The following is a 23,055-nucleotide window of genomic DNA, read 5'->3' as shown; positions in this document are numbered from 1 at the left end:
AACAGTCTAGTCATCAAAAGAAAGCCTCGGTAATGGACGCAATCACACCTTTATTCACTTGCTCATATTTTTATTATTTATCAAAACCAATGCTCTCACCGAAAAACGCACATAACTTCCTATCAAAAATACGACCGTAATACTACAGGTAAAGGAGACCACCATATGTGCGACCGGTGAATTCCCAAGTGACACTTCACCATCCGAATTTCCAAATAGACAACAAAGCACGTCTAAACGCTGACAAATGTATTTTGTTGACAATTTCAGTTACGTATTTTTACTAAAAGCACTAGCCACTAATATTATGGCCAAATAAAATATGAAGAAAAGGTAAAAATTGGCTCGCTTGTAAAGCAAATGAAATCAGGTATTCGACTTACCGCTCCCGCGAGGCGCATTTGACACTGGCTGTTTTTGCTGCTGCACCTGAGCTTGTTGCTGTTGTTGGTGCACGGATGTTGTTGCTGTTGCTTGTTGCTGCTGTGGTGAGGCAACAACGATGCCTCCCGCTCCACCACCGCGTGTCTCCAACTTCAACTGCATGTCGGACAAACAGAGTTGTGTTTTCTGTTGCTGTTGTTGTTGGGTATGTGTGTCAACAATTCTCATACCGCTCGCACTGATGCTCTTACTGCTGTTTACAGCACTGACGTTATGGCTTTTGCTGCCACTGACCACCACAACCTTATTCATGCCCACCCCGTTGACGCTACCATTATTGTGATTGCCGCTGTTGTTGTTGGCAAACACAGTTGTTGCATTGGCTAAGCGCAAGTATGTTGTAGTTGTTGTGGCAGCAGAAACTGGCAGCGTCGTTTTCGTTGATAACGCAGCAGCTGTTGTTGCACCGCTGCTGGTGCGGTTCACGGTGATATTGCCCAATTTGGCTGTTGTTGTAGCTGCGGATGACACCACAGCCGTTCCATTGGTCTGTTGACTTTTGGTAGCACGTGTGAAGTTCACGGCGCCCGTCTGTGTATTGGTGCTAACACTAACCGTCTGCGCTGCCGTGACCAAATGGCCTGAAGACAGTGAAATCGTGGAACCCGATATGGAGGAGGAAGCGGAAGATGAGGAAAGTAGCGCGCCGGTGTTGGACACATTATCTGAGCTGGTGGAGGTTGCGGCGTGCGCAATATTACTCGACGAGGAGACAGTCGATAGCGATGATGCGGAAGCAGAGGCTGTGAGCGCAGCCACCGATGAGGCAGACGGATTACGTATGACTAGTATGGATTGCGACTTCTCCAGCCGCTTAAGTGTTTGCAACACAAACGGTGCTTTGCTGGCGATGCTACTGCTGCTGCTGCTGCTGTTGTTGCTCAAGCTACCGCTGCCCATGCTGCCGCCCTCCGAGGCGCGACCTAGGCGATTGCTGTCCGTGCTGAGGCTACGCGAGGCCTGTAATGCAGGAGAGCGTTAGTACAGTGCTCATAATAAGTAAAACAACAGGTACTTACCGTTTTAAAGAGATACTGGCGATCTGCAGCGGTAGAAGTGTTGGATGTCTTCTTCAAATTGGCCGTGTGCAGCAGCACCGATTCCAGTTGGCTTGCATTGATTGGCGTTTGCAACAGAATTGTGTTGGTCGCATTGCCAGTGGAACCACCGCCGCCCCCACTGCCACCTTGGGACGGTGTCGCCGCGGTCTCCTTGGCAACATAAGCAGGGCTTTTCGTATTACCAAGTAATGTTGTTGTTGTGGGTGTTGCTGTTGTTTGTATTGATTTGCGTGCAACTGTTGTGGCTGTGGGCAATTGTGTCAGTGTCGCAGCAACGGTTGTTTTATCAATTTTCTGTTGCTGCTGTTTTTGATGTTCCAACTGCAGTTGTTGTTGCTGTTGCTGTTGCTGATCATTATTATATATGCTGATTATGCCATGCTTGTTCTGTATGACAATTTGCCCGTTTTCGTTGCGTGCGCCGCGCAGCAATATGATGTTGTTGGTTAACTGTTGCGTCTGTGCTTGCTTTTGCGTCGTCTGCAATTGCAACTGTTGTTGCTGGTGTTGGTGTTGTTGTTGCAATTGCTGCTGTTGTTGCTGCTGCATTGGTGTGGAAGTGTTGTGGTGTCTTGTTGTTGCTTTTGTTTTTGTAGTTTTAGTAGTTGTTGTTGTTGTTGGTTTTGCTGGTTTTGCACTAGCAACATTGTTGTTGCTTGATTCTCCGTTTTCCTTCGATTCTGAAAACATTTAAACGGTTTTAATGAAAATTATTCAGAAGCAAGGCACATTTTATTTAGGAAACAGTAGCAGAAAGTCAGGGATAGTCGCTAGGGGACAACTTTTGTTTCACTGTGTATCAAAAATTATCTGATATAAAATATATTTCTTTTTGCATTTTCAAAACTTCTTAACTACAGGATTTAGTATCGAAATGTTCATGTCCAGTTCCATTCAAATCTAAATACCGTTTTAATTTACTAACAATTCTAGGGATTTTTCCTAAAATCTGCTGCGAGAACGAGAATAATTTTGTTACTTCGTCGACTAAATCATACTACAAGGTGCGTTCCAAAGTAAGCAGGACTTTAAAAAGAAACCGAACAATAGGTTTTTCGACAAAATCAATTTTTTTTAATCAAAATAGTCTCCTTCTGCTTCAATACAACTTTTTGCACAGTCCAAAAGCATGTCGAACGAGTGTTTTAGCTCGTTGGCAGGTATGACCGACAATATGCCGGTGCAAGCCTTTTGAATGGCCTCTACGTCTGCATAACGCTTTCCTTTCATTGGCAAATGCATTTTTCCGAAAAGGAAGAAGGCGCACGGTGCCATATCAGGTGAATACGGGAAGTGGTTAATGGTTAAAATGTGATTTTTGGTCAAACAATCGGTCACAAGCGTCGATCGATATGAGCAATTTTTGGTCGTCAGTCAATTTGTGCGGAACAAACCACACACCTTTTGTAAGCCCAAATGTTCGGTCAAAATGCGATAAATCGATGTTTTGGAGATGTTCAATTCCATTTCCATGAATTTCAATGATGATTTCGGCTGATTTGTAATAAATTCACGCACAGTTTCGATGGAATTTCCGATGATCACGGATTTTGATTGGCCCACATGTTGATCGTCATTTATGTCCTCACGAAGACTTTGCGCCACTCGTGCACTCTGTTGCGAGATAGACAATCATTGCCATAAACTTGTTTCATCAATCGAAATGTTTCGGTAAAAGTTTTACCAATTTCAAAACAAAATTTAATGTTGGCTCTTTGTTCGAAGCTTATTTTCGCACCGATAACACAAACATTCTGAAACTTAAAACGCAATAACTTCACTTCCAATCATTGTCATGAAATTCTCACTGGACAATCGATAATATACCAGATGCTAACGCATTAGTCGACATATAGATGGCGCTACCAGGGGGCGCTAGTTTCAAAACTCCTGTTTACTTTGGAACGCACCTTGTATATTCGCAAGTTTTTGATATGCCAAGAGCGATTGTATGGAGCTTAAGTCCAAGCGACACATTGTTAGAGTCATGGGGGATTCTTTGCGCGCAAGACATATATTTGATTTGTTTGTTCGATTCTATATAAGTTGGAGTTTAAGCTACAGTAATATCTAGAACGACTCTTGACTCGCGAGACGAGACTTAGGTATATGAAGAGTGCCTCAGCAGCAGGTTGAGGACCTTGGGTAGATATTTTACTCTCGTCGAGTCTAGAAGTTTTAGCTTCAAAATTTTTATCTCATCTGGGAAAGATTGCGACAATTTCGCTTTGCAAACTTTGTTGAATGTGGCATATGGTGAAGCTACCTTGGACAAAAGCAACATTTATCGATAAACAAACAAAATGTTCTTAGAGGATCGAGAAGATGTGAACGACGAAAAGCATACCGGACGCCCGAGCATGTCAAGAAAACACAAAAACATTAAGGATGTGAAGAAAATGGTATTTGGCCAAGAGACTAAATAGATATTCATGAATAAATATACACTTTCTTAAATAATACAAAATGTGCGATATTTTTTGAACAAGCCTCCTATTGAAAGCCATTAGCTTCACGTAAAGAAAACTTCAACAAGTAAGGAAGGGCTAAGTTCGGGAGCAACTGAACATTTTATACTCTTGCAACTTACGAGAATCAAAACGAGGGAAATACTTGAATGTATAAAACGTTAACCAGAGGATCGAAATCCAAGCAATTTTATATTATCGATAGTACAAAATAACATATACTCGTATAACTCCTATATTGACAGACACATAGGGTTTGTTAGAAAAACGAAAATCATGATATACTATATTATATGTCAGGTACCAAATTTTGTCGAAATCGGTTGGTCAGGTCCTGAGATATGAGATTTCACCAAAAACTGGGCGGTGTCCAATTTTTACATCGACTCTCATTAAACCCTCTCATACCATGTCGTAGGTAAAATTTAATGTTTCTGCCGTATTTAGTTATGAATTTATTTCGTTTTGGTAATTTTTAACGGTACTGTTATATGGGGAGTGAGCAGGGCTTCATTCATTTTCACAGTATAGGTAAGAGTTCTTATAATATTTGAGCCGGGCGAACTTGGTTATTCTAGCTGGATTGGTGTAGAAGATATGTACATGAAACTTTTTCAAAATTTTTTACTCACAGCTGCCACTGGCTACTACGATCGTCTGGACCGAATTACAGTTTTGTAGCTTAATTTAGTGCTTAGTTATGGCACTTTATATGACTTCGGTTAATGGCGATTTGTGGTTGTGGCAGTACGTCCAGCTAAAAACTCAAAATTTATTCATTTTATAACAAATAAACGGGTCATAATTTAATAGTATGTAAACTTTATTGCTTCACTGCATGTTTTGTTATAAAATTTAATTAAAACCAACCACATAATGCCGATTGGTCGAAACTGAAAGAAAAAATTTCGTTCATCATTATATGGCCTCTAGGATTACATATAACAAAATCTTGAGTTCAAAATTAACAAACGCTTTTTTAGCGGAAAAATACAATGGCTGAATCAAATGTCGATGTCAAATGTATTTTCGAAATGTCGAAAATACTTCATAAAAGCACAAATATAATAACCAAACAAAATTGGAATTAAATCGAACTGCACTATTATTTTCCAAGGATCCATGGCCACTTCTGTAAGCACATACAATGGCTGTTCCTTAATGGAGTTAAAAATAATCTTTCTGTCACCCTCATTGATAAAAATAGCGTATAGACGCAATAGATGTTAGATATATTTCATTTCAACACATGTCATATCTCAAAATATATTACTCATACGACACGTACGCCAACTATGCTGGGAACACTGCACCGGGGAAGGTAGCGTGCGTTTGTTGCGCCAACTCCCACAACATGACAACTAACTTGTCCAACATGACAAATTTACATTGGCCACTGCCACACCCACTGCGCACACATGCACATACACGCACACACACACAGGCATACGCGCTTGTCAAGCCACTTGCAATCATTTAAAGAACGAAATGTCTCGTTTTCCGCCCACTTCGGGCAAATTGAATTGACATTGGCAATATGCAAAGCGACAAGCGCAAAAACAAAAACAAAAAAAAACATTTTTTAGAACTTTCAAAACGAGCACAGCTGATAAAAAAAACAACAATACACACAAATAACTGCACATAATAGACTTCAAACTAAACAACAATAGCGACCGCAAGCAACAGCAAAGGCCGCACAAGGAAAGATAACCACTTGAAAGCGTACACCAACCGGAAATTTATTGCTTCATATTGTCCTCGCGAGCAGTGGCGGACCTCCGTCCTAGGCTGTATGGCCGCGCGGCGTTTGCCACTGTTTTTCCACTGTTGCTGCTGCCTCGACGACGATTCTGATGGTTCTTTCTAAGGTCCGCGGTGCGGTTTATGCGACTAGCCGTTACGTTGTACCCGCTTGTAAAGAACGTTCACGCGTTCTAACAAAATCAACTCGCAGCCGGCGCGCGACCAACTGTTTACTGCTTGCGTCCGAGCAACGCAAAAAGCGCAAAGCAGCGAAGCAGCGAAGGACGCGCGAACACTCGCCCATACACACAGCGCGCGGATCCCACATGTGCGCCAGCAGACAGACGCACGGACACATGTACATGCATGACGCATGCATGCGAGGCAGTAGTTGGCTATGCACGACACGCACGCGGAAATGTACAAATCGACAGTACGTTATGGCATGACAATAGTCAGTAGACAGTTGACAGCGCCGAAGACAATGCCAACGGCAGCAATGACATTCATACACACGCATATGGAACTATACGAAGACTATCGTCAACGGCGGGATGACGAGGAGTAATGGAGGGTAACATGCGAAGGGTGCAAGAAAAATGTTGTAAAGCTTTCAAAGAGGGGGCGAAAGTCGGAGCTCTTGGTTTGATTGTACGCGTTGACACTCCTTCGGCATTTAACAAGAAAATAATGAACCAAGTGGAGAAGTCATCAGGGCGGCCAGCGTCTAAAGATTAGAAGAATGCGGTTACAAGACGTTAACAAATATTTGCAAAGTATTCATGCTCGTATCGACAGCTGATAACTACAGCTAATGCATACTGAATGCGCTGATAGCTGATTGATGACTAAATGCACCACAAAATGTCAAATTAAATAAAAATATATCAAATTTAAAAGGCGTTTATTAATGTTTATTGAAGACGCCTTCAATGCGGTCTTCAATGGTTAGTCCAAATGGAAACTCGTAGTCTCTCACATCCAAAAACTGCAAGTCTTCACAAACCAATACCTTCACGATATTTGCCATATCGTCCGTCACCGTCTCTTACATGGACTTTGTTCACGCACAAAGCAAACACTCCAGACACAATCACCCGAAATGCGTGCTGATTTGCCTCAAGGCCTTAATCGAAGCGGGATTGTCCGCATAGACTTTGGACTCTACATATTTCCACAAGAAAAAGTCTAACGGTATGATATTACTTCTTGGTGCCCAATCGACCGGCTCAAAACGTGCTCACCGAACGTTCTCTCAATAAATCCATTGATTGATGCGATGTGTGAAGAGTGACGCCATCTTGTTGAAACCGATCATGTCATCGAGATCACAAGCTTCAATTTCAAGTATCAGATAGTCGGTTAGGGCGCGTTAACTGTCGCCATTGACGGTTACGTTCTTAGCACCATTTTTTCAGAAATATGGACCGATGATTGCTCCCGCTCACAAACCACACCAAACCGTTGTTTTTCTGGATGAAATCTTGAATGTCTTCCGATTGATTGAACCAGAAATGGGTATAATCGCTGAACAAAATTTGGCTCGAAAACGTTGGATCTTCTTGGAACTTTTCAAGAACCCATACAGCTAAGCGATGTCGTGTTCAGTTCTTGCGCAATAGGTATTTTGTACGATTTCAACTAAGATCTCAACGTAAAATGCGCTAAGTCGTTCCATACATCAGTCCGAATTGCTGCGAACGGCGCCGAATCGACTCCCCACGGTCTTCGTGTACACTTTCAGCTACGGCTGCTATATCTTCTTCACTGCGAGCTGGAAGTGATATATTCGGTCGAATATTATCCAGTAATTAATGCTGGGTTTCAAGTTGGTTGTTGGTGTTGCGAATAGTACACACAGTAAGCCGATTCTGTTGACCATAAGTTGAGCGAAGTACGTGAATTTTCTTCATAAATTGAACGATTTGTAAACGTTGTTCAGGCGTAAGTCTTTCCATGGCCAAACAATGCTGAAAAAAATAACATGACAGGTAGACACGTCTCACGCGCGATCTGTCAAAAAGGACTGACATCCACTTGGATATGTATACTTCGACATATCTGTTCCCCTTAAAGGAGTTAACACTCGTCGAGTTCAATTTCGCAACGCTAAATTTTGCAGTTACGGCGGCGTTTCGTCCAACATAAAGAGTTACATTAGTATTTTTTTCTTTAAATCTGCAAGGAAAGAACTACTCTGTAAGCAATGTCTAGGGACCTGTGTCGCTGACACTGGGTTCCGTCATCACTATTCGCATATTATATCTATTAAATGCAAAGTGTCTTGCCATTTTATTACAAAACAAACAACTTTGAAGCGCTGGCTGCAACGCAAATAAAATATACTCGAACATGCCACAACTGAAATGACAGGCAAGTCAATGTTCAAGAGCAAGGCCGTAGGCTAAGCGTCAAGCGGTACTTGCTGGTGCTGTTACAACCGAGGAACGCACGCACTCTCTCACTCACATAGCGGTTCCCATACAGCGCCATACACTTGTGCGCACTTGCCTAGTCAAGTCGCTACCCCACCACGGCTGTGGAAAATATTGGCAGAGAGCGAGGCATAAACAAACCCTCGGCAGATGAGGGTCAGAAAGGAAAAATATTCACTCAGCAATGCTGCAAGCGAAATATCGTGTGTACAACACACAGCGACAACGGCGAGGATAGATGGCCCATCTTTAAATCAAGTGGACCGACGTATTTATTGCATTTTGCATGAGCCATGTCTTCGCACGAACAACACAATGCCGCTGCAAAAGTGCAAGCGCTCCTCTGTGTGGTTGCTGGTGTATTTGTGGAAGTGTTCAGGCCGAAAAGTATCCGGTTGATGTTGGCGAACAACAAGGCAGCTCATTGTTTTTTTATTGCTATTAGCATTGTGGCATTGCCTCGACGAGTGTTGGTGCGACACATGACACTCACACACAGACACCAGTCCACGCACACACCCATGTGACCTGTGCATCTCGGCGCAAAAGTCGCCCGGTCCCCTGGCAAAGGCTAGAGGCCAAAACTAAAAGGCGCCACCAACATTGCAACGGCAAATATCCTACAAAAAAAACAAAAACAGCAACATTTGCTTAGCCCCAGCTTAAAGGTAACTACGTCGGCCACTGACCATTTGGTTGTCTCAAACTGAAGGTATGGCTGATTCGATACCACAACTGTCCTACAAGGACACGGCGTGGCTATTCTGGGCATAAAGGACAAGCTTTGGCTTAGACAAAAAACACACGGCAAATGCCGCTTTCCTCAGCTGTGCGTACATCAGCCGACGCCGTGTCATGACGAGCCCAGTTAGCCTTACGGGGGAATAGCCGTAAGAGTGGCCCGAAGTGTCTGACAAATGTGCGGGCAATAATTAGCTGTTGGCTGTCACCGTTACGCTGAACATTACAAAATATGTGTCTTTCATTAATGTCCTATTTTCGACGAGATATTTCACTTTTTCAACAAGTGTTGGTGCAAGTGAATAGCGCGGCGTGCGGAAGGGTGTTCTAAGGGAAGTCATTGCATACTTTACGTGGTTCATACAAATGTCCATAGACACTTTCATATGAATAGCGAATCATATATGTATATATGGTCCCATATTTCATGGCAATGACAAATAATGTATGGCCTTCTTTATGAGCAGCACAACGTCAGTTCCGAAATGGAATACAAAAGCGGTAAAAACATTAGATGGCGCACTTTTGTCTTGGCAAATAGCGAGCAGCTGAAGACAGGCTGCTGGTCAGCCGATAGCGCCAGCTGCAGTTGACGACTGATAAAGGCTTAAATGCTTATTTGCCCAATAGTCACACACTTATGTGCAGAAAAGTAGCAACACGAATGACGAAGCCCGTTTCCACGACTGTCGAGTCTAAGTAACCGGGCGAACCAGTATTTTCATCCGGCCAAAGACTCTCAACTCAGCACAATGTCTCGAAACTACTTTAGGAATATTTTCTGCCACTAAGACGAGTAAAAAATCTTTGACATAATAGGCATTTGAGCTTCAAGGTGAAATGATTAAAATATGTTCCATTCACAGTCACTTTTCGAGGCAAATTTAAGATTTATTAAGACAGAAGATCTTTCTGGCTCAATGTAAATCTCAAGAGAACCCGCTGTCCCTTTGCTCTCAGCAGCCCGCTTAGCTTTTCTGTAATCGTACAGGTTGTTTGCGGTCATGGCCATATTGGTATCCACGCGGTGAGTTACTAATCTTATTTGCCAACGCTTGCAAGAAGACGAAGTTGAATCATTTCAAGCAGGCTGTCCTGATTCTGCGATAAGTTAATCGACATATTGGGTGAGCTAAGGAGAGATCCTTTTTTCGATAGTTTTTTTTGTTTTACAGACCACGAGGGTCGTGTCAAGCTGTCATGTTATTTTTGTTCAGTATTGTTGGCATTTCATCATGGCAAAGCTTTCGTCTGAACAACGTTTACAAATCGTTCAACTTTATTACGAAAATTCAGGTTCTGTAAAGAACTTATGGTCAACATAATTGGCCTACTGAGCGTACTATTCGCAACACCCTCACCCATCTTGAGACCTAGCATTCATTATTTGATAATATTCGACCGAAAAGATCACATCCAACACGCAGTGAAGAAAAGATAGCAGTAGGAGCTGAGCGTGTAAACGAAAACCGGGGAGAGTCAATTCGGCGCCGTTCGCAGCAACTCGGACTGACGCGCTTTACGTCGAGATCTTAAAATGAAAGCGTACAAAATACAGCTTGCGCCAGAACTGAAGCCTGGTCGGCTTTTGAAAAGTTCCCAGAAGATACGACATTTTCGAGACAAATTTTGTTCAGCGATGGGGCGTAACCGTCAATGGCGACCGTTATCCGCCATGATATCCGACTTTTTGATGCCTTGATCTGGGCGACATTTGGTGTCAATAAGACGATGCCACTTCTTACCACTTTCTACACGTCGCATCTAAGTATCAATGGATCTATTAAGACAACACTTCGGTGAGCAGATAATTTCACGTTTTGGACCGGTCGATTGGCCGCCAAGATCGTGTGATATCACACCGTTAGAATCTTTCCTCTGGGGATACATAAAGTCTAAAGTCTAAGCTTCGATTCAAGTCTTGGAGCAAAATATCACGAGTGTCTTTCGCCAGATACCAATCGAAATGCTTAAACGAGTCATCAAAACTTGGACTCAACGGATTGACCATCTGAGACGTAGCCGTGGCCAACTTTTGAAAGAGATCATATTCAAAAATAAATGCTAAAGAATGTCCTTCCTCCACTTAATTTGAAGTTTCTGTGTTTTTTTCTTAAAAAAAACAGAAGGGGACCTGGAAATGGATCGCCTCATGGATCAATGGATCGCTCATAATTCCCGTCCTGCTATATGGTGCAGAGGCTTGGACGATGACAGCAACCGATGAGTCGACGTGACGAGTTTTCGAGAGAAAGGTTCTGCGAAAGATTTATGGTCCTTTGCGCATTGGCCACGGCGAATATCGCATTCGATGTAACGATGAGCTGTACGAGATATACGACGACATCGACATAGTTCAGCGAATTAAAAGACAGCGGCTACGCTGGCTAGGTCATGTTGTCCGGATGGACGAAAACACTCCAGCTCTGAAAGTATTCGACGCAGTACCCGCGGGAAGCAGAGGAAGAGGAAGACCTCCACTCAGTTGGAAGGACCAAGTGTAGAAGGACCTGGCTTCGCTTGGAATATCCAATTGGCGCCACGTAGGGAAAAGAAGAAACGACTGGCGCGCTGTTGTTAACTCGGCTATAATCGCGTAAGCGATGTCTACGCCAATTAAGAAGAAGAAGGACCGCATAGAGCAATCCATGTGTAATCCCGTCTTGAGCATCGATCACTGAACGAACTTAAGAAGATAATATAAGCCACAAACTATGCTCAGAATTATCAATTCGTTGTTACTGTGACACATCATGACAGCTAGTTTGGTTAGAGCTTTCATATTTCACATTTATTTAAATATTTACACATTGTACACAAAAGTGGAACTTTTTATTGAATTGGAAGTGGGTATAAATCACGCTCGGTCGTTGATACAATGGATTTATTGTCTTTTCAAGCGATCATCAGCCTTTCATTCTCGCTCACGCTGCAGAAAAGCTTAATATGTATGTCCATAGGTATTCAAACAAGTCCTTATATGTATAGTATATAATATCTAAAATGTGTTGCATACTCGCTTCGATAAACACAAAACTTATTGCTGTACATAACTTGGCACAACAATTTTATCGGATCTAATCAAATCGCCGGTTATTTGTTCGCGTGATGCTTGACGCAATTCAGAAAGGCGCTGCTCAGTATGGAAATTTACTTGCTAACAAATAATAGAAATACTTTTACGTACACACATATGTATATGAGTATATTAGGTCGGCCACAAAGCGGAACACAATTACAAACATAAATCATAATTGCATTGTTGTGTCTTGCGCCTTTTCAAATGGACCTCTGCACACTTCGAATCACACAGACGCACACACTCTGTTATAGAAGAGTCCTCTGTGCTGGCAACAAAGGATATCTTTCGTTACTAACTGGAACTCAATGAAATGCACTCAATAAAGTAAACTCAATAAAAGAAACGCCAGCGCGCTATTCTACTTTATTAGCTGCCTCCTGTTCTCCCTTCACCCCTTAGCTCTATAATGTTTCCTCTTTTAGAAATGTATTAGCATGTAGCAGTTGATATATGTTATTGATGTAGCAAGAGTCTATAATTACCATTGTACGGGATCGATACTTTGATACTTTATATATGCTCTTTTCCTCTGTCGCTGGAACCCGATGAAAGAAAATAATGAGATCTTGAGCTAACTCATTTTGATGCGTTTTCAGGTGAGGTGTTTGTCTACCGCACTCCCTCTTACGCCAAAGCATGAGTCCTCAGCAATGTTATTATTGAAAACAAAAAACATTGAAAAGACCCATAGCTTTTGGCTTAAGGGGGCCTGATCGAAGGATTTTATTTTTTTGAAAATTTCGATTTTTTAAGACCAATTAACTAATTTTTTCGCAAAAATTTGGAAAAAAATTTCCTGAAGCCGCCATTTTGTTAATTTTTGAAAAAAATAGAAAATCCTTCGATCAGGCCCGAATTTATCTATTTACAAAACTAATTTAATTAACTAACTAATTTTTTTTGTCCGATTGATTTTAGATGAATCTCCAAGGACTTATGGTTATCACCGCAAGTACCTTTGTTTGGAACAGGGTCAACAGAAACAACTATAACTTTGGAAATTAATTTTTTTTTTTGAAATTTTCGTGACTTCAAGTCAACACATTCTATAATAATGCCATATTACTACTTTTGTAAAATAACACGATTTAATAGCAAAAAAAAAATCTGAAAACTCTCATTTTTCGTACCTTTGACTACCCCTAACCCCTTAACGGATCATCAACGGCATATTCATTGGCATTGACCTTTGTGAATAATTCAACTAATCAGCCAACTTCTGGATTAAATCGGGAATACTCCTAAACTTTGGTAGGTATATTGTGCAATATCATAACCTAAAGTATAGTCAACCCGTCGCTTTGCGAGATCTTTTATGGAAGCTTCTAATAAAGGAGCAAATACTGCAATCATAGAGATCAGTTGAGTCTTAAGTCATATGCGTTATTTAAGAAGCCTGTTGTGGATAGTAATATCCGAAATTTTTAGCAACTGTAGCTCTATTCTTATAACAGTTGGGTTTATTTATCCAAAATCAACAGGTTTTATAATCAGTTGCGGACTGTCACCACCACATTTTATATATGTAAAAGTGAGAAACTTTAATCGTCTTTGAACCAAACCCCCACTGAGCTCGATTATTGCAACTCTTATTTGTTTCATTCCTCAGAATTGAATAATATTTACAAATGTTACTTCGTAATTATGGAGTTTTCTGTCGGAAGCTCTCCATCAACTCTAGTTTTAGGCTGCCAGACTACTTTAGTGTCTTGCAAGCCGAGTTGTTTGCCAACAACATAGCAGTATATGTACTGCCGAGCGGCTATACTTACTTTTAGCTCAACAGTGTTTCAAACTTCTTCCATATTCGACTTTTAGGACTCCGGGTCACAGTGGATTTGCCATAAAATGTAAAGCCAATGAGCTTGCTAGAGAGAACACACCCTTACCCCAATTTCAGCCGATTGGAAACGAGTCTGTTTTTCGATGTCCTCTTGTGTTCTAGTACTTGACCTATGGACCTCCAGTAAGATCAGCAAACGCTGGTTAACAACTAGACCATGTGTAACTGCGAGATCCTGCTGCCCAGTGTGACCGTAAGAAGTCCTCAGAACAGGTTCACACGTGGTGCGACTAAATCCCATGTTTTGTCGGACGCTCTTTTCCCAAGCTGTATGGAGGAAGACGAGGTCGCTTTCTTCTCTATTGCCCAAATTTTGGCAGACTGAGATTAAAATATCACAACTGACCAAAATATCTCACCTTTGGCCAACCTATCAAAGTAGCTATAATTGATATTAAAACGCTTCATCGATCTTTAAAATTCTGGTGATCCACTTTTAGGATTTTTTGGGTAACACAATTGACGAATATCTGTGCAAATGAAATCCATCGAGCGTCCACGATTTCACAAAAAAGGTTCCATCGTTTGCTTTAAAATTTTATTGGTAGATTCAGCACACATGTGGCTATCTCTTGAATTTTATTTTTTACTTTAGGTTAGCAAGTCTGCTGGAATCATGGACCCTGTTTGTCTACTTGTTTTTGGAAGCTCTCTGTTTTCTCATTTTGCTATAAAAAATGCTGAAAAAACACTTAAAAATTACACCCCTAATTTGATATAAATCGCACCAGAGAAGCTCAATGATTTGACCCACACGGGTCTTACAACAAAGTATGATAAATGTATGTGCAAATGGCGAAAAGGCGATTTCATTGAATTTCAAAATAGCCTTTCCGAGCATCTTAAGTCTAAAGAGTGGGCAGTGCAAAATGTTAAATTGCTATAAATTCGTGCAGAAACACTTGGTTCAGGTCTACGGCAACGACAATAAAAATCATTTTCCAGTAAACCGCATTTTGTGGAAATAGGTAAACAAATTATAGAAATTATTTCCACACAATGCAATGAGAGGCTTTATGTTTCCACCATCTTAATGAATGCACGCTTATTTTGAATTTCGTAATAGCCTTGCCATGTGGGTGTTGCCACCAGGCAACTGCGAAAAATGAAATCCATTGTACAAACAAACGAGGCCGTTTAGTAAATCCGTAAGGTTTAGAGAAGTTTAGTTGTAGTTAGAAAAAGGGAGAGGGAAATAGTTCAGAGATGAAAAGAAAAGGCTGTGCTTAGAAATCGTGGGGAAATATACATTATATTATTGTACGAGAATGTCATCTGAGGCTCTAGACAACTCTATTTAGTGGATGTATCCAAATTTGGCCCCGGCAACAACAAAGAAACGTGGTGGATACATCGGGGACAAAACGGATAGCCAACAGGCTTTGAAGGATCAAATTGGAGTTATTTTGTTATTCGGTCTAATAAAAGCAAGAATGACCACTTAGTAGACCTAAAGATGTTGTGCCAACAGAGTAGATTTCCGCTACAGAGTAGAAGTGAAGACAGTAATGTTTACATCGAAGACTTCGCCAACAACAAAAGAACTTTTAGAGAAGACCCACGCTTTGGAAGACAAAAGGTAGGTAAAGTCAACAAAATGAACTTGTTTGAAGAATGTTGAGCTCCTTCTCGTATATGAAAAACGTTTATTTTTCCAGCCGCCCTCGTGGATGCACAATGTTAATACTATGTACCCACACATACGGATATATGTTTATAGATATGTTTACATATAGAATGAGTGTATTTTCCTTTGTGCCAGTGGAGAATTGTGCATTGTTTGCCCTTGATCTCAGCCCACACGCTACCTGTTGCCGCCAGTGACTGGCGTTTTATGGAGAAATGTGCAACGAGCTGCACAGACGCCTTTGCAGCAACAACACAACTGATGTCTTTATAGCCACGCTGCGCTGCGATGGCGGTGATGTGTGATGGTTATGCATCATCATGAATGGCGGAGCTTACAAGCACAGTTTGTGTTGTTGCTTTATTTTACAAAGATATTATTTTTGTATTTTTATTGTGTTTGTGCTAATATTTGGCAATGAAGAATTACGTTTATGTGCGAAAATTTTAGTTTCGGCTATTATAATTTTTGGTGAATTTCATTAATGATCGAATTTTCATATTTGGCTGAGCTGCAGGGATTAGCGGATTATCCAATACATAAGCTTTAATTGTCAATTTATTTATAGGTTAGCAGTTTTAAATTTATTAACGGTAATATTTTTGAAAACTTATACATATTCTCTCGTCACATTTCTCAAAGTTTGGTTCTCCATAATAACTTAAGACCCTATTACAGTTTGCTTCATTAAAAATTTTGAAATTCCGTATTGTCGACATCAACTCTCTGTCGTATGGCACCCTAGTTGCCAAATCCGTTCTGACAAGTTAGAGTCGGTACAAAAGCAATTTCTACTTTTCGCCTTAGGGCATTTCCGGTCAGATTCTAGGTAAAGTCTTCCTCTATACACTAGTCGTCTAAAACGTATAAATCTACTTACATCTTCGAATCGTCGAGAAATGCTTGGTGCTATATTCTTACTAAAAATCCTGTATGGAACAGTTAGCAGTTCTTTTCTCCTGTCTGCAGTTAAATTGAATATCCCGGATCGCTTTTCGAGGCAGTTTAGACCCTTGCTGTTAAAGTCTTGTTTTTTTTTAATTATCTAGATATCGACTCTTACAAACGCCCTTGCCTTTGATGACTCGGTTGATTCCGCACAGATGCAAATCCACCGCTTGCGTCGGTTGGGCGCAAGGAGGTAATCGTTGGATTACAATAATTCAATTAGACAAAAAAAGTCTCGGTTGAGGTGAAGTTTGCCTACATTTTTGTGCAATTTCAACTATGTGCTAGTGTGGTTGACTAGAATATCAACAACTAAGGAAGGACTAAGTTCGGGTGTCACCGAACATTTTATACTCTCGCATGATAAAATGATAATCGAGATTTCATTATCCGTCATTTACATATTTTTTTTTATTTTGCTGTAAAATTAATTAGATTAGTAGTTCCTGAGATATGGTTTTCGGTCCATAAGTGGGCGACGCCACGCCCATTTTAAATTTTTAAAAAAAGGCTGGGTGCAGCTTCCTTCTGCCATTTCTTCCGTAAAATTTAGTATTTCTGACGTTTTTTGTTAGTCGGTTAACGCACTTTTAGTGATTTTCAACATAACCTTTGTATGGGAGGTGGGCGTGGTTATTATCCGACTTCTTCCCTTTTTGAACTGTATATGGAAATGCCTAAAGGAAACGACTCTGTAGAGTTTGGTTGACATAGCTATAGTAGTTTCCGAGATATGTACAAAAAAATTAGTAGGGGGCGGGGCCACGTCCACTTTTCCAAAAACATTACGTCCAAATATGCCCCTCCCTAATGCGATCCTTTGTGCCAAATTTCACTTTAATATCTTTATTTATGGCTTAGTTATGACACTTTATAGGTTTTCGGTTTTCGCCATTTTGTAGGCGTGACAGTGGGCCGATTTTGCCCATCTTCGAACTTAACCTTCTTATGGAGCCAAGAAATACGAGTACCAAGTTTCATCATGATATCTCAATTTTTACTCAAGTTACAGCTTGCACGGACGGACGGACAGACAGACATCCGGATTTCAACTCTACTCGTCACCCTGATCACTTTGGTATATATAACCCTGTATCTGACTCTTTGAGTTTTGGCCCCAACATTTTTCTCAACATAATATAAATGAAAAGTAAAGTTAATTTAAGTAAATTTTCAGCTTTTCTTGAGCAATAACTGAATAAATTGATTTGGTATTTCGTTTAAAATACTTCAGCTGTTTGGCAACACCAATGAAACATCGACCGAAAAAAGTTCAAGTTCGTAATACCAAAAAAAGTTCCGTTAATCAGGAGTGGAATTGTTTTAACTTCGGATCAACTGAGTGGAGTTGAAAACCATAGTAGAGGTATTCATGTTTTCGTCTCGAAGGCAAAGTGATTATTATAGATGTACGTATCTTTTGCTATTTCTATAATCCAATCACTATATGAAAATGTTTGACTTTAGGTAATTGACGGATTGATGACAAGTGTTGAAACACGTCAGGGCTTCGGTAAGTCAAAGAGGTTTCACAAAAACAAGAATTGTTTCTTGATCCAAATGAAGGGAATGGAGACAGACTTTCATCGCCAGCTTAGCTTAAACGAGCCATAGCTGGAGTAAAGTACCGTCCGATTTGGACAAAAGTACCTTTTCACCTTCATGTTGCTCACGTGTGAACACTAAAAAGTCTACCAGCATAGTGTGTAAATCCCTTTCCAAACTTACATGTAGTTTGCTGGTATTTCCCCAGGAAGTTTTCTGTTTTTTTCTTTTCTTTTAAGTACTGCCGAACGAGACATTGTTCTTTTACTTTACAAAACATCTTGTTTTTTGGACGATGTTTTTGTGGAACAACAAACAACCTTGAATTAAGTACAGTGGTGGCATTGTGAACTCCTAAAGTCAAGATGAGATGTAATGAGATTTAATAAATTGTTTGTATAAAAAAGTGTTTACTACTTGCATCAAGGGATGTATTCAATTTACTATCACCCACTTTTCAATTTTAATTACTTATATTGCATGAGGTTTCCAAAAATAGAGATCTTTGAACACAATTACATATCCGCAAGGACCGAATTAACGCTTTATTTTTTAATCATAAATACTACATTGAAAACTAAAAAGCATAAACCCAAGCGTATAAATAAAAATTGAAATACGAAATTGTTTTAGAATTTTTACGTTTTTTTTAATCAGAATTAAACTTTCAGTTTTTACTATAAAATTAAGAAATTAAATTTTCAATTTTAAAATCCAAAATTTTTGGAATTGTGCTGTTTTTTTGCAATTTTTAATCGGGCATTTGTGACATGTTTTAGATTATAATATTCACGCATAACAAAAAATCGAGTGAAATTTTGAAATTGTTTTAAATATCAAGTAAGCTCGTATCAAAAGCGTAGCGTATGTATTTTTTTGTTTTCGCCCGAAGTTTTCATTTGTTTTATTAAAAAGTAGTAACTATTTTCAAGAAATGTAGCCAACTTTGTTTACTTGTATTAAAAAATAAAATTTTGTGTTTTAACACACATTTACTTTTTAATTGACAATCTATTTGCAATTCAACGCGCAAATAATCAACGCTTATTTATTTCCATTGCTTGTTAGCGCTATTTTGCTTGTTGCCTTATCAATAAATCAATTGACAGCATAAGTCAAACTTTTATTGAATACACAAGCATAAACACATTTGTGGAATTTCAAAGATTGTATGTGTTGAAATTCCTCTTACTTTATAGAAAGCCGTAGCCGTAGTTGACAGCGCCTAGGAGTCACACAGGAATGGGAAATATTTGTACTGGCAAATATCATCTGTATGTATGTATATGCGGTTGTAAAAATATGATAATCATATGAAATACTCACAGTATGCCTTTAGATTTCAAAACATTAAAAACCGGACACAATGCAAATGTTATCATTTTAAAATATTTATATGTTCAACAGCTCACTTTACTTCCAAAGTCTAGAGTTCAAGGAACACATGTGTATCTGGCCAATTTCATAAACTGATTAATGAATGAAGTTTAATTTTACTATCAAATCAATCTTTGCCAGTATTACCGCTAAAAGTATCTGTATTGAGGCAATTAATGATCGATAAGAGCTATGGATCACAAATATTAATCAATTAGTTAATTTGTTTACAACTCATTGTCCAACCGAATCACATATGCACTATTGAGACCAGTGTTTGACAGAAATCGCGGTAATTCCTTGCGGTCTATATCAGTGAACGCGTTAGTGTCCGTGTCGATATCGGCGCGTATTCACCTCAGCGAGTACTTGTTCAGAATGCGATTCAATTGATTCATATCAGCAAAGCGCCAACCCAATTGCTCGGGCGTGTATGTACATATGTATGTAAATACATATGTATGCTTGCCTGTATGGTGATGTATAATTAGGTTTGTGAGCTTGTATGTTGATCCACAAACGCCATAAAATAATCATTTGTTAACAACAACATCTTAACACCTTTTCCCACTTCTTGCTTTTAATTTTATTTTTCAATTATTTCGCTTTGATAATGTACAGGCGAGTTGATTATTCTCTTCTAAACAATATTTACAATGAGCTCATACGCACATACATACTTACATATATGTATATATGAATGTATTTCTATAAGTTTATGGTCTTGCATATTTTGGCCCGCATTTATGTAAACATATTTGTATATATACATTCTTCTGGGTGGGATTCTAGCTGTCTTCCTTGCCTTTTGGGCAAAAAATTGGCATTATAATATTAGATTAACATGTAGTATTGCAGCGATTGAATGGTGTACAGTGTATTGTTTTGTCCTAATGACGTGCCTAAATACTTTCGGGGAAAGACGGTACAAACAATGCAAGCTGAAGCTCAGGGTGGCAAATTTTTTAATTAAAAAATTTTAAAATGAAAAATTTAATTATAAACTATTATAAAAATTAAATTTCTATTCCCAGGATCGGATTAATCCCAAATTGGCACTAATTTTCCAATTTATTTTTTCAATCTCGTATTTAGGATTAAAAATTAAGAAAAAATAATATTTCAAATAAGATTTTGGGGTTACAAAATAAAATCAAATTTAATTAAATCATTCTTTAATAAAATATTTGCCGGAGATGATATAAAATACTGATTTCTCATGCAGAAAAATCCGATTTTCAGTGTGCACCGTAAACTAAACTGATTTCGGTTGAGAACGGCAGCCATTGGCTGGAACAAATCTGGGCTCGTTTCTGGAAACCTGGTTATTAAAAAAACGGAAGTTTCATAAAAGATTTGTTGTTGGTGTATCGTTCCTGAACTAATTTGGAGGAATGCTAGAGGGTTGACAGTATTTATTTAGCCATATAATATCCAGGTCGATTCCAGTAACGTAGAACCAACTTTTATGAGAATCGTCGGAATTTACAAAATTTCCGCTAATATTTCAAGTTTTTGAGTCATTTGATACTAATTCTGAAGGCAAATGTGGGTGTGTTATTATGAGTTATTTGAATTGAATAAGTTGTTCTGTCGAATTATTTAAAGCAGTGCACTTACTTATTTTAAAACTCAGGCAATATGTAGTCGCCGATGAGCACATCATATGCTACAAGCGATGAACATGGTTATTCTGGAATTGTAGCAATAAGAAAGTGCATGTTAATGAAAATTGTAAAATTTTTGTGTTGAAAGTTAGAAGTGAGACGAAAAAGTAAGAAGCAGTATATGTTTAAGAACAAGCATTTATTAATAATTTTTTAATAAATTAATCTTAAAGTTATTTAAATAAGCAAGTCCAAAGTGAGAAGCGCATTGTCTGCTTATCTATCTTCATATGCATGGGAGAGCAAGGCATGCTTTGAACTCATCCCCTTGCAGTGCACAGCTGACTTGCTGTGCTGGGCACAGTCAGCAATATATAGACGCGCAAGGTGGTGATGTGTGGTGTTGTGCAAAAAATAAGAACACATTTTAAATTTAGTACATGATGAGGCTATTTAACCGCACAATCACTGCTACGTAAACAAGCAGCTGGTCGCCTTAGCAGAAGGCGCACAGACGAACATACATATAAATACAAATAATTAAGAGCCAAACTTTTTAGATATCTGAATGCTCATGTGCCCCTTCTAGCGCTGCCATGCTCCTTCACTTGATAAATATTTACGAAAATGAAGCAGTCCAACCATGAAGAACGCAGGTGGCCCACTGACAGCACAAAAATAACAGCAACTATGGCGCCACCCTTCATTCTAAGTTGTGTCCTCTGCTTAACGTATGCACGTTTCACTATTAACTCCGATAGGAGTATTAGTCAATAGCAGCCTTATGATGCATTTACTCACACTTCATACACCGACACACTGCAAGCAGAGAACCTGCACATGGTTTATTATTTGTGGTATTTATATTACAGGTAGTGGCTGGTCGATCTTTGCATAGGCTAATTAGGCCCCTTTAACTAGAACTGCTCAGTACCCCTCACAACCACAACACATTGGATTCACGACCACTACCTATTGCAGTAAATCGGTATATGGCAGCAATTATATCGTACCTTTTAATACAGCTTGCCATTTCAGCAGCTATGTGTATCAGTATCACCGCAATTAGATAAAATTATCGGCAACATGCAGAAAAAATAACTATACAATTAGAACAATTCGTTTCTATGCAGTTCAACAACAAAAAATGTAAACAATTTTTCTCTTCCTCACTTAATAACAACACCGCCACGAACTCCAGAATTTAACGCAATACACACAACGTACGACTTCCGCGCGAATTTCGGCCACAACAGGCCACTAATTCAATAAGAAATATGTTGTTTAAAAGAGAAAAATTTAAATTTTCGTATTAGAAAATTATTGAAATCGAATTAACAACTTTGAAAGGCGATTATTGATTTCGTTTGATAGTTGACAGCTGAGCACTGTTGACATTTGGAAATAGAACTTCAGCGCCAGTGTTGGTAAATGTTTTTGTTTTTTTTATATTTAAATATTTTAGGCGAATTTAAGTAGTTAAAGGTGTTCGTTCTACGCCAAAACTAATTTTGAACCGAAAAATTAAACAAAAAACAAATACACAATTAAACGAAAAAGAGATTGTGCAAAATATATTCCAATCATTCGGCATATCTCCTTGTACATAAGTTATTTTGATTATTTCATATGACGGCGACATCTGGCGTATCCGGTTTGTATATTCGCTTTTCGTGCTACCAGCTAAATTTATAATTGCTGTAAGTTTAAGCATTTTCTAAAGTTATAAAGTTAGGTGTAGTCAGTACATTGAGAGATTACAATTTTAAATAATTTGTTTACCAGTAAAATATTTTATTTTATTAGAGTAAAATCATAGCCTCATTAAATAAGGTTTTGACTTGACATAAACTAAAGAAAAACTAAAACTTTTTAATTTTTAGCCAGTTCCGATCGAAGCTACATCTACATCCAATATCAATCGAACAAACAAAAATAGTTTTATTAATGAATAACACCGGTCAAAAGTATTTTCTTTTTATGCATGCCTTTTATTGAATATATTCTGGTTATATAAGCAAATGTACATGGGAAAGGAAAAATATTTGCATTTTAAGAAATTCGGGCAATTTTACCAGTTTTGCATGATCGAATGGCCGCCTGGATGCAGTGAAACGCAGGCGAGGATGCT

At 39.1% G+C, this 23,055-nt stretch overlaps 1 protein-coding gene across 1 annotated transcript; it reads right to left on the bottom strand.

The window, feature by feature from the left end:
- Positions 1 to 206: 206 nt before the first annotated feature.
- LOC120770118 (serine-rich adhesin for platelets-like) lies at positions 207 to 21,631 on the bottom strand. The gene is given in 5 exon segments (XM_040097296.1): positions 207 to 299; positions 384 to 1,404; positions 1,464 to 2,185; positions 20,938 to 21,010; positions 21,548 to 21,631. Coding segments are annotated over 5 exon segments (1,929 nt in total). The 3' UTR covers positions 207 to 270.
- Positions 21,632 to 23,055: the final 1,424 nt, after the last annotated feature.

Source organism: Bactrocera tryoni, chromosome 3 (genome assembly GCF_016617805.1).
Source record: "Bactrocera tryoni isolate S06 chromosome 3, CSIRO_BtryS06_freeze2, whole genome shotgun sequence".
Classification (NCBI taxonomy): domain Eukaryota; kingdom Metazoa; phylum Arthropoda; class Insecta; order Diptera; family Tephritidae; genus Bactrocera; species Bactrocera tryoni.
This window is presented reverse-complemented; position numbering and strand designations above follow the sequence as displayed.